This window comes from Dryas octopetala, chromosome 6, assembly GCF_963921425.1.
Source record: "Dryas octopetala chromosome 6, drDryOcto1.1, whole genome shotgun sequence".
NCBI classification, from domain to species: Eukaryota; Viridiplantae; Streptophyta; class Magnoliopsida; order Rosales; family Rosaceae; genus Dryas; species Dryas octopetala.
Genome location: NC_141371.1, coordinates 15,500,613 through 15,512,581, shown reverse-complemented (window position 1 = coordinate 15,512,581; position 11,969 = coordinate 15,500,613). Strand labels below are relative to the sequence as shown.

General features: G+C 33.0%; 1 protein-coding gene across 1 annotated transcript; it reads left to right on the top strand.

Moving 5' to 3' along the window:
• The first annotated feature begins 9,287 nt into the window (after window positions 1-9,287).
• CAM3 (calmodulin 3) lies at window positions 9,288-11,885 on the top strand. The gene is made up of 2 exons (XM_086246056.1): window positions 9,288-9,469; window positions 11,192-11,885. Exons 1-2 carry the CDS (start codon window positions 9,394-9,396, stop codon window positions 11,563-11,565), a joined length of 450 nt encoding a protein of 149 aa, XP_086102182.1. The 5' UTR covers window positions 9,288-9,393; the 3' UTR covers window positions 11,566-11,885.
• Window positions 11,886-11,969: the final 84 nt, after the last annotated feature.

The window sequence follows — 11,969 nt, the reverse complement described above, 5'->3', positions numbered from 1 at the left end:
CAGAAAGAGAAATGAAAAATGGGTGGGGTTGGGCTTTCGGGTCAGGATGAATTTTTTTTTTTTTTTTTGGTCGAAGGGTCAGGATGAATTAACCCAGCTCAATCAGAGACCAAATTTTAAGATGGAGATGGTAATGGGGCCGGGTTTTGGCCCATATTTTCTTTTCAGTCCTCGTAATTAATTGCAAGCAAGGGTGGCAATTTGTGAGACAACACAATGGAGTCTTTCCCTTTTGGAAATAGATAGTGAAAAACTTAACTCTACCTTCATATTCCGAAAACCTTACTTCACCCAATATAAAATTAACGGGTTTGGATTGATCATGACTTGACACGAATGATAAATATGAACCGCTGCCACAAATAATAAACATGTCAGTCAGGTTAGTGTCAAACTACAAATAACTCGATTTGACACGATAAACTAGTAATTATATGAAGAAAATGATTAATTATTTTCTTTTCATACATATTGTGTGAACCCTTGTATTATTGTAGGACTGTTTTTTATGATTTTGTTAGCATCAGGGTAATGTGGCTTTTTATTTAATGTGTAATGTATAAGTGATAAGTTTGGCTAAAAAAAAAAAAAAAAAGAATACTTGGTCTTGAGATTTTAGATCATGATGGTGAGTGATTTAAGTATAGTATTCCCAGTCCAAATCAACATATTTTTTGTTTCAGTTCTCGCCATTTTTTCGCATATACATGGGTCAATCTGAATAATATGCGATAATAAACGATATTGGATTATGTTTAGTTATTTCACAAGATTATCTAAATGGTTCATATTAGAATTGATTATTATTCGACACGAACACAAAATGACTGTATATTAACATTTGAATCCCATGATCTCTTGTTTAAAGGGCTATGTTGGATTATGGGTGATTGTTCCAAAAGTATGTTTGGGACCATAATTGGGTGCATCCTTTTTCTTTGTTCCACATGTTGCCTCCAGATCCAAGTATTCAATTAAAAGATTCTAAATGGTACTTGTACACAAGGAGTCAAATTTCGTTTTTTAGGGGTATGGAAATTTTAACACCATACCAAATTAATTTCGAAAAATTTCGCCGAAATTTCGCCGAAATTTTCCGAAATTCTCGAAATTTCGGCGAAATTTCCGATATAGAGACCGGAGAGAGAGGGGAGGCTGAGACCGGAGGAAAAGAGGCAGAGCCGCCGCCATCACCATCGCCGGAGGGAGAGGCAGAGCTGCACGCGCCGTCGAAGGAGGGAGAGAACAGATCCGGGGAGGGAGAGAGGGAGATCGGGAAGGGAGAGGGAAATGGAGCAAAGAGAAGAGAACAGGAGAAGGAGGGAGTGAGGGACTAGGAGAGAGAAAGAGAAGATGAGAACTGAAGAAGGAAAGAAAAAAAAAAAAAAAAGAAGAGGTCTGAGTCTGGTTAGTCACGGGGGCAAGCAGGAAGAAGTGAAGAAGATGAGAACTGAAGAAGGAAAGAAGAAAAAAAAGAAGAAAAAGAAAAAGAAAGAGAGAGGGAGGAGAGAGAAGAGAGAGAATGAGTGGGGTAGGGGGGTAGGCGTGAATCACAGGGGAAGAGAAGAAAAGGGAAAGAAAAAAAAGAAGAGAAAAAGAAAGGAAAAAGAAAAAAAAGGAAAAGAAAAGGAAAGAAAAAAAAAAGGAAAGAAAAAAAAAAAGAAGAGAAAAAAAAAGGAAAGAAATTTTTTTTTTTTTTAGTTAGATTGAGATTTGGAGTCTTTAGACAATTAGAAAGAAAAAAAAAATTTAAGATTTTATTTGGGATTTGATTTGGTCATTTTGGTGTTTCGTTTAATTGTAAACATAAATTATAAAAAAGACATAATATGGTATATTAGTAAAAAAACGAAAAAAGACATAACACAGGCTACATAGCAAGTTAGTATTTGGATCTGAAGATTCATAAAATAATAGAGTTTACAATGGGGTACATAGGTCAGATTGAGCAAATGTGAGGTGTTATTTATATAATTATTAATTAGTGACCCATTTTTTTAACAGTATTTACCATCAGCGCATATTATATTCATCTTATATTACATAAAACCTACTATATAATTTAATTTTTTCAATGTTTTTTATCAATACAGTAGATAATATGTTAAATAAGCATATGGTCAAGTTTCATTCAAAATTTCCGTGTTTTGATAGCAATTTCCGTCGTTTTTATCTAATTTTGTCGAAATCGAAATTTTAATCGAAATTTCCACGAAAATTTCCGTCGAAATTTCCATCGAAAATTTCTTCGAAACCGAAATTTTACTCCTTGCTTGTACATGATAATTATTTGATATTCATGAAAAACTTAAAGTAAATGATTATAAAGTCCAGTTTTGGGCTCTCACTACTTTTAAAACTCAGGTTTTTTTTTTTTTTTTTTGTGTTTAAAGGTGGTCCAGTTTATACCAAACCGGTCCTTTTTTTCTCTTCTCCGTTATTTATTTTTCCTTCTCTCTCCCACTCCCTCTCTCATTTCTCTCATTTCAAACTCAGCACCATTCTCTTTCTCCTCGATTGTCGTCCGTCCATGGATGGCAGCAAGACACACCTCCCCATGCTCGCCTCTTCCTCCTCTTCCTTCCTGTGGCCTCCGATCATCCATCCAGTCACCGACGGCGACAAAACGACGCGAAGCCCGATAGTCAACTCCGACAGCGATTTGCTTCTTCCAGCCACGACGAGGCACTCTCCGATCGCCCATCCACCCAACCATGGCAGCGAATCGACGCCGAGAAGCCAGTGGCTTTCCAGTGACATGCATAAATGGAACTTATTGCTGCCTTTTGACCTTCTCTTGTCTTATTTTGTTACTGTTGTATTATGTGTGGGACCCACCTTGCCATCTTCGCAAATAGCCAGTGAGTTTCGGCTAGCAAGTTGAAACTCATTGTTGTAGGACTCTACTTTCATGGTAATTGTTTGTAGCCTTCTTAAGTTTTTCTGCAAGATTTTTGTTGTCTCCACATAACCTCCTCGGCTAGCAAGTTGTTGCTGTAACAATAAGCCACCATTTTCTTTGAAGTACTTTTCTTTGAGTTTCATGAACTTTTTTTTCTCCAATCCCCCATATATCGATGAAATTTCAACCAGTAAAACCAAAAAGCCTACACTGACACCTGCACATAATTGAAAAATCACTACTAAATTTTATTTTACAATTTGTTTATGTGTATTATACTGGGAATAGGATGTTAGAGATAGATTGGAAAAAAAAAAAGGCATAATATAGCGTATCAAAACATCTTGTTTTAGTTATCTAGCTTGTTATTTTTAACGCAAAGATTTTTTTGACAAAGTAATATATATTGAGAGCAAGTATGATTATGTGTATCATAATGAAAACATTTATAAATGTGGAAAAATTGAAAATGCCTAGTATATCTAGTGAATTTGATAAATTTACATGAGATTGGGTTGAATACAATCACAAAAATCTTATTCAATTTCTTTGCTTTTTAAAATTGGGTAGGTTGTTGGGTTTGCAAAGGAAACGAGCCGACTTTTGCTTTGTGAAGAAACCATTTCCAAGTTAATTGGTGAGTTTTGTGGTGTTTTGTATTTTGATTGGGGTCGGCAGCCACTGTGCGTGTCATGACGACTAGAGACGGTGCGGATCGTGGATCTAAGGACCCCAGTGATTTTTTTGGTTACACAGGTTTATTTGTGGGTTTAATAGGTGGATGTGGATTTGATTAATCAATTTGTTTATTTGTTTTGATTGCTTTTGATTGCATAAGCTTTAATTTTGGTTTATTTAGATTTGATTACATGTTTGAGAGTGTCAACCTATTATTGTGATTTTGATGTTCCTTTAGGATTTGAAATTTGATTTATTTTGATATTTTCATATAGAATGATCGTAGGTTTAAGTTTTGCTACGAATTCGATTTTGATTTAAAATCGAAAATGTAAGTAAGCCTATGTGGGCAAACAGTAACAATATATAAGTGAGACTATGAGTAACAATATGTAAGTGAAGTTATGATTTTTACTAATAAGCAATAGCAATATGTCAGTGGGACTATGATGTTACTGACGAGCAGTAACAATATGTAAGTGGGGCTATGATTGTTACTGCTTGTCAGTAACAATATGTAAATGAGGTTATGATTGTTACTAACAAGCAGTTAGCAATATGTAAATGAGGCTATGATTGTTACTAACAAACAGTAACAATATGTAAGTGAGGCTATAATTGTTTCTGTTTGTCAGTAAAAATATGTAAGTGGGGCTATATATGAATGTTACTGCTTATAAATGTAACTCTAAACATAAATTTTCGGTGGTGATTGTTATTGCCAGACAGTAGTAGTATAGGTGATTGTTACTATTCGATAGTAACAATTATATTTACTATTAAAACGCAAAAGATTATAGATGTCTCATCTTGATTTTTTGTGTTTTATGTTGGTTATTATTTAATATGTTTATGGAATGAAAAATACCTAAATTATGATTTTTTATTTTTTGGTAATTTATGTACCAATTGACACTAAATGAAAAAAAAAATTGAAGAAGGAAAAAAAATGGCATTTAAAAAAAAAACACTGTAGTGCCACCATTGTAGCACCAAATTTTTTAAAAAGTGGGCCGCTACAGTAGTTTACTGTAGCATGCGGGCTAGATGAATAGTAAATTTTTAAAAATGGACTTTAACAAAAAAAAAACCCAAAAACTTATTAGATGCTCTTGACATATTTGGTTATCAACATAATTGTATTATGAATAATACAACTGCAAGTAAAATCCAATATTACTTACATTATTGCAGATAGATCGGTGACTTCTATAACTAGGAGCTACAAAATCTGCATATATTTATGTAATAATCAACACATATATGATGTTCACACTACTGTAAATCACATTTGGCCTAAGCTTTACCAGATGCTTAGAAACAAGGCATGCTATATGACCAGTTAATTAGTTATTGCATGTAAGCTTGTTCAGGTTTTCTCTAATATCAAAGATGACATGAAAATCAAGAAAATCTCTAGATAAATTTCAGATATTATAGCAGTTTTTGAATAAAATCAAGTAATGTTTTGATGTACAGTTTATACATGAAATTATAATAAGCGGATGACAATCTCCCAATTGTTTTACAATATAATCAATTCACAAGTGCACACACACAGTTACACTACCAAAGAAAGAAGGAAAGGTTGGGGTGGGTGGAGGTTGGTGGTGGCGGTGGAGATAAAGATTAGGCTTGGAAAGACGAAAAAATATCTGAAAAATGACGAAAAAGTTGAGGGAATTAGATGGAGGCGTGATATTGCAAATTTTTTTAAATTCAAATGGCAGATTGATTCAATTTTTAATTTAGGTAGTGAAGTGTATATGAGGTCATAATTTAGGTAGGTGACTTAAAAAACTTTTTTTTTTTTTTGGGTCAAGAGGAGGTTTGAGTTTGGTCCATGTACCTAGAATGCTGTAGCCTAATAAGGTGCAAAACATGCGGTACAGATCCGCAAAATGTGTATTAACAATATTGGGCAAAGGAAGGCTACCAAAGCTCCATCCCTTATTGAAAGAGCTGATAGAATTATACTGGGCCAATGGCCCAAAAAAAAAAAAAGAGAATTATACTGGGCTTGAAAGTTTTCTCCTTTTTAGGTTTGAAATAAAACTGTCAGAAAGCCCAAAAGCGAGGAAGAAAGCTTTCTCTTTTTATGAGAGCTCAAATAGCTTAAAAATAAATCTAATGAAATGAAATGTTTCTCATACCTTTTTTTTTCTTCAGAAAGACAAATATATACATATTAGCCTCTTTGCACGCACTCCGCACTTGTCAATTTTTATTTTTACTTTGTTTTTTTATTTTTTATTTTTTATTTTTTATTTTTTATTTATTGTTATTCTCACTACTTTCTTCACGTTTTAAAGCAGTGGGGTGTATTTTTTATTTTTTAAATTTTAATTTTAATTTTAATCGTTGTATTTTACAACTATACCCTCATTTATTTGGTTATTTTAAAATAATTGTTTTATTGAATAAAGAGTATTTTAGGCAATACTATTTTTGGTGAAGCCACCAAACTCTTCTCCTGACATTATAATAGTAAAGATATAATATAGCATGTGTGTGTATACACTCAAAATAAAATATAGTTACGTTGTTGTCTTCGATTGTTTAAATAATCTTGTTGATTATCTATTATGTTTATCTAAGTATATTAATTATATCTTCTAAATTGTAATTTTCTCAAAAGTTTTAAATCAAGTTATATTATTTCAACTTTCGTTTTTTTCTATGATATGTGTTGCAATGTATTGAATATTAATTTCAATTACCCAACTAGCTATGATCAATAGTATTTTTCTAAGCAATATCGGAGAGGCCTCAAGTTCAAATCCCCTCATCCAAATGAAAAAGAATATTTACTTCAATTCTAATTAAAAGAAATAGTAGACCTAAAAGATGGACCTAATAATAGTTTACTTTCTTTTTGAAAATTATTTTTTATTTTAATCTATGATATATATGAATAAAATGAGGATAAAAATTCCTTAAAATAGTTTGAATAGGATACCAAATGCTAGCACACCCTAACCTTTGCTTAGGTTTGTAATTTTGTTAATGAGGTGGTGAAGGACATAATTGACAAATCTAGGAAGTGGCTAAGACCCTAAGGCTTAGTTTGGGATTGCTGTGAGAAAAAACAACTGTGAAGTAAAGCAAATGTGAAGTAAAGTCAGCTATGAAGTAAAGCAGTTGAGTGTTTGGTAAACTATATTTTCAAAAGTGTTGTGAGTACAAAAAGCAGTATGAAGGTGTTTGGTAAATTGTAATGTAAAATTGATGTGGCTATTTATAATTACTAAAATGAGGATATTATAGGTAAAATAAAATTTTCATTGTTGCTGTGATTCACTGCAACTTTCAAAAGCACTTACAAATTTGCTTTCTATTTTTGCTGTGGGGAGTTGAGAATTGTTGGGCAAAACACTTTTTCATTTTTTTACCAAACACCAAAGATGCCGTGGGTGATTGAGAATTGTCATCCACAGCAGTTTTTGGATCTTCCACAACAATCTCAAACGGGGCCTAAAACCTCCCATTGAAAAAACTTTGTTTGTTTCCGGGGCTTTATCCCCATTCATTCATTTAATTAAAAAGAAGAAAAAGAGGGGACGTAATTTAAGCTTCGATAGAGCCATGGAAGAGGGAAAGAGAAGTGTGCTGTGCTTGGGTGGCAGTCAACGTATGACGAATGAGCTCACATTCCGCGTACAAACCGCGTCAAATTCCAAGTGTGAGCTCCTTCCACCAATAATCGTCACTCACATCCTTCGAAAAACTTTAAAAAAAGAAAAAGCTCAAAATCTTCACAACTACCGCTACGCCGACGCGTAGAGTTAATCTTACAAAAATAGACAAAGACCTGTTTCGGTACAGTCAGGCCCACAGGAGCTCCTATATCCGACGGCCAATGACTTGCCACCTATCTTAGATGTATCTTATCTGCTACGTGGCAAGATGGGAAGCCCCTCACAAGAACTCTCACTTAATTTTCCTGTCTAAACCATACCTTTTTCCATGCTATTTGTTTCAATTTTCTAGCAATTGCTGTTTTTACTGTTATGCCCTTTCTTAAAGTTTCTCACAAATTTTCCCAACCTAAAATGCCCCTCATTTGTGCTATGTTGCCTCCTCTCCCTTTTGTTGTTTTAAGTTTTTAACAAATTGAGTTTTTTTGTCGGTATAGAAAAGAATTGAGTTCTTCGAAAAAATAATTGCACTTTACACATATGGCATAAAGCATATTATCAATAATTATGTTGGTTGATAAAACAATCCACCTGCCGAACATATGATAAGTCGGTCAATTTTAATAAGTTGATCGATCATCACGGGAGCCGCCGAGTGATAATTATAATAAATTCGATACTATTCTTAAACTTAGAAAATAAATAAATTAATAAATATATGCAAATCAATTTAGGATCATAATCTTGAAGCTAAGCAAATTAATTTAGGATCATAATCTTGAAGCTAAACCTTAAGTCATAACTCAACAAAAAAAAAAAAAATACAAACTACAATATATCACCACGTTAGGCAAGAGATCAAAACAACCAAAAGTAAACAAAAAACAAATAAACAAAAGAGCACGCGGACCAATTAGCCATGTAGTAGGAGCACCTCCACATTTATAACATGGACTTATTTATCATTGTAAAAGTTTTTTAACATAAAAAAAAAATTAGGTGGGTTAATGATATAATGAAAAATATTTTTTTAATCTATATAATGCAAAATTTTAGGTGAATTAATGGATTATTTACTATATACTTAATATATAATATTTAATGAAAGTATCGGTTCCAAACATATCGCAATAATTAATTTTATGTTTCAATTACATATTTAAGAAAATAATAACTTTCTTTTTCATAAAATAATAACTCATGAGTTGAAGCTTGAAGGTCATAAATCTTGTAGAAAAGAATTTTTGTTTTCTTTTAAGATTTTAATTTATATTATGAATAAAAAAATAGTTTTAATTCATATTATAATTTTAATATCATGAACCATTTGTATTTATTAACTATGAAACATGATAAAATATATGACATATATGTAGTTTGTGTAACATGATAAAACATTTAAACTTGTTAATTTGTAAATCTGTCCCCAAATGGAACACAGGTAATCAATTTAAGCATTTTATTTATTTTTCTTTTTAATTTTTTAATCCATCTCTAAAATAACAAATTATAAATAATTCATTCAGTCGTCCATTTCTAAGTAGGCTACTTCGACGTTCAACTTTGATCATTTAAGATCAAGTTGTAATTGAGGGTTTCCATTCTAGTTTTTATTTATTTATTTTTAAATATTAGCTTTATATAAAAGAATTATTGGGTGTAACCGATATACCGTTACGTGGTGTAATCAATTCAACGTGTAATGATATTATTGGACGATGTATTTATATTAATAGAGTATAATATTAATAACATTCACCTATATTATGACACAATATTATGACACATTAAATTAGTTACACCACATGTTACTGTGTCAGTTACACAAAATAATTTGTCCTTGTTAAAAGCTTAAAAAATAGTGTGAAGCATATCTTTTAACTTTAGAACACACTAGAATAGGGGACAAAACGGTCATTTGAGACATGTCCAACTTGGAAGAGTAGAAAACCGAGAAGGGGTAAAATTGAAAACTAGAGATGCAAAAGGAGCTAATAGCGTGGGGGCGGGTGTACAGTAACAAGATGCGTTGGGGTCGTATATAACATATTCCAAAACGCTTAACCCACATTCTTGTTTGTCCGAACAAAGAAGCCACTCTCTCTCTCGCAAAATTATTTGAAGAGAAGAAGAGAAAACTCACTTTGAGATTCGTAGATTACAAAGGAGGAGATAATGGCAGATCAACTCACCGACGATCAGATCTCTGAGTTCAAGGAAGCCTTCAGCCTCTTTGACAAGGATGGCGATGGTTAGATCTCTCATTCAAAACTTTCATACACACACATGTATATACGTGTTATGGATCAATTCCTCTGTGTCAGTCTCTCAGATCTAGTTCTCTGTGTTGCTTTTTGAGGATCTTGTATTGGGTTTAGCTTTTGTTACATGTATCTATGGTGTCTGCGCCCCATTTTTTTTATTTTGATTTTTGTTTTAATATTCATATACATACCATATGTGTTTATTAGCTGATTTTTGTTGTGGGATTTTTGAAAATGGAGACATGGATGTATAATCCATTTTTATTTCCTTTTAAATTTTAATATTTTGCTCTGGGAATCTGTGGAAATGATTGGCTTGTACTTGTTATGTGGGTGGAAAAATCAGACTGAAAAAAAGTTGAGGTTAAGCGATTCAAAAATGTTTTTAATCTCCTCTTCGAATGGTATTGGGTTTTGAGACTTGTAAAAATGGTAATTAATTCCGGATCTTTATGATGTGATCTCTTATTTAAATCCATGTGGCAAGGACGATACTTGCATTAATTATAAATTATCTTGCAATAATTTTTCACTTTCAAATTAAATATGAACACATCTCAATTTGCATAGATGTGGTGTGGGGTAATGTTGTTTGGCGAGACCGAATTGAGAAAAACTTCTATGGAACGGTCCTATACGGCGATTGTCACGAATAGGACTGTCTCATCACGTGAGAGAGATACAGAATGGGTGTATAGGACCGTCCCAAGGAAGTTTTTCTTGACCAAATCTGGATCACACATGCAATAAAGAGTAAGAATCTGGATCACACATCCAATAAAGATTTTACCTAATCAATGATAAGATTCAGTCTGATAACATAAAATTGCTATATTGTTAGACTCCTTAGCAAGAAAACATATCTGATAAGATATGACAGTATGCTTGTTGCTATAAACACAAATAAATAAAAGCATATACACAAAATTTAGGATTTATTTTGGTGCATGTAGTACTACTCCTTTTCCTTAGTGGAAATGTCATTTGTGACATGTTGTCTGTTGCAGTATTTTTTTTTTTTCACAGATTCACAGATCATGTGCTTGTAGAAAATATGTGATTCAAGAATGATATTGTTAGCTCCTATTGTCTACTTATTCAGTAGGATGAGTAGTTGTGCTTCTGTTATTGGTGTATTATTCATTGTTGGATGCTCGTACATGTTAGTATTTTCTTACAATTGCTATGTTCTATTTTTACATATAAAGGTAGATACTAGATAGTGGGCTAATAGCCTAATATTGTGCTTGTGGATGTTTGTATGTCACATTGTTACCATTGATGTTATCAAATTAAAAAGTGATTCTTACATTTGATATACTCTGTTTTTGCACAGTGTTGATAGTGGCTAATACTGTGCTTTTCAATGTTTGTTTATATCCATGTGTGTATTGTACAAATGGTGTTTTGTATTTGGAATGTTCATCATAATATGCTGTTTCTATTTGACGACTATTGATGTTTGCAAGATGGACTAGTTCAAATTGCTCATGCTATATTGTACAAATCAGGAATATTCACCATTTTCCTGTTTCTATCCCAACAATTTTCCATATCACATCCCAAAATCTGCATATCTTGTGTTTCCTTTTATGCTTAGTAATAATAATTTGATGCTGTTAAGAAATTAGCTGCAGATCTAGACAAAAGATTGATCCTCCAACCCTAAGAAGTAACTTATTGCTGTTTTTAATAATTGTATCATGCAGGCTGTATCACTACCAAGGAGCTCGGTACTGTGATGAGGTCTCTGGGGCAGAACCCGACGGAGGCAGAGCTCCAGGACATGATTAATGAAGTGGACGCTGATGGTAATGGGACCATCGACTTTCCTGAATTCTTAAACCTCATGGCCAGGAAGATGAAAGACACTGACTCTGAGGAGGAGCTGAAAGAGGCGTTCAGAGTTTTTGACAAGGATCAGAATGGCTTCATTTCCGCTGCCGAGCTGCGCCATGTGATGACAAATCTGGGGGAGAAGCTCACTGATGAGGAAGTTGACGAGATGATTCGTGAGGCTGATGTTGATGGGGATGGCCAGATAAATTATGAGGAGTTCGTCAAAGTCATGATGGCTAAGTGATAAGTCTCTGAACAAACCCAACTCAACATGATTTTAAGAACCCAAAAAAAAAAAAAAAGAGGTGGGCAACAGGGTTAAACTAATATGTGGGATTCCTAGCTTCCTTCAATTTTTATGTTATGGTTTTAAAAGAAAGTAGTAGACTCTTCTTGTGGAAATGGTGTTTGGTATTTTGTCTCTAATGTCTTGTGACAATGTCTTGGCAGGTCAAAATTTTTCTTTTTCTTCCTTTTTCTGTTCTGGTCTATTGTGAACCTTAACCTTTTGGGAGGAATCAGTGTTCTATGTTGAATTGGTGACTCATTCTATTTGTAGACTCACTCTTGTTCACAGTAGTTTTTTGAATCTTTTGTTTGAACAATACCATGCATTACAATGATTCTCTTTATCATATGATTTTTCTC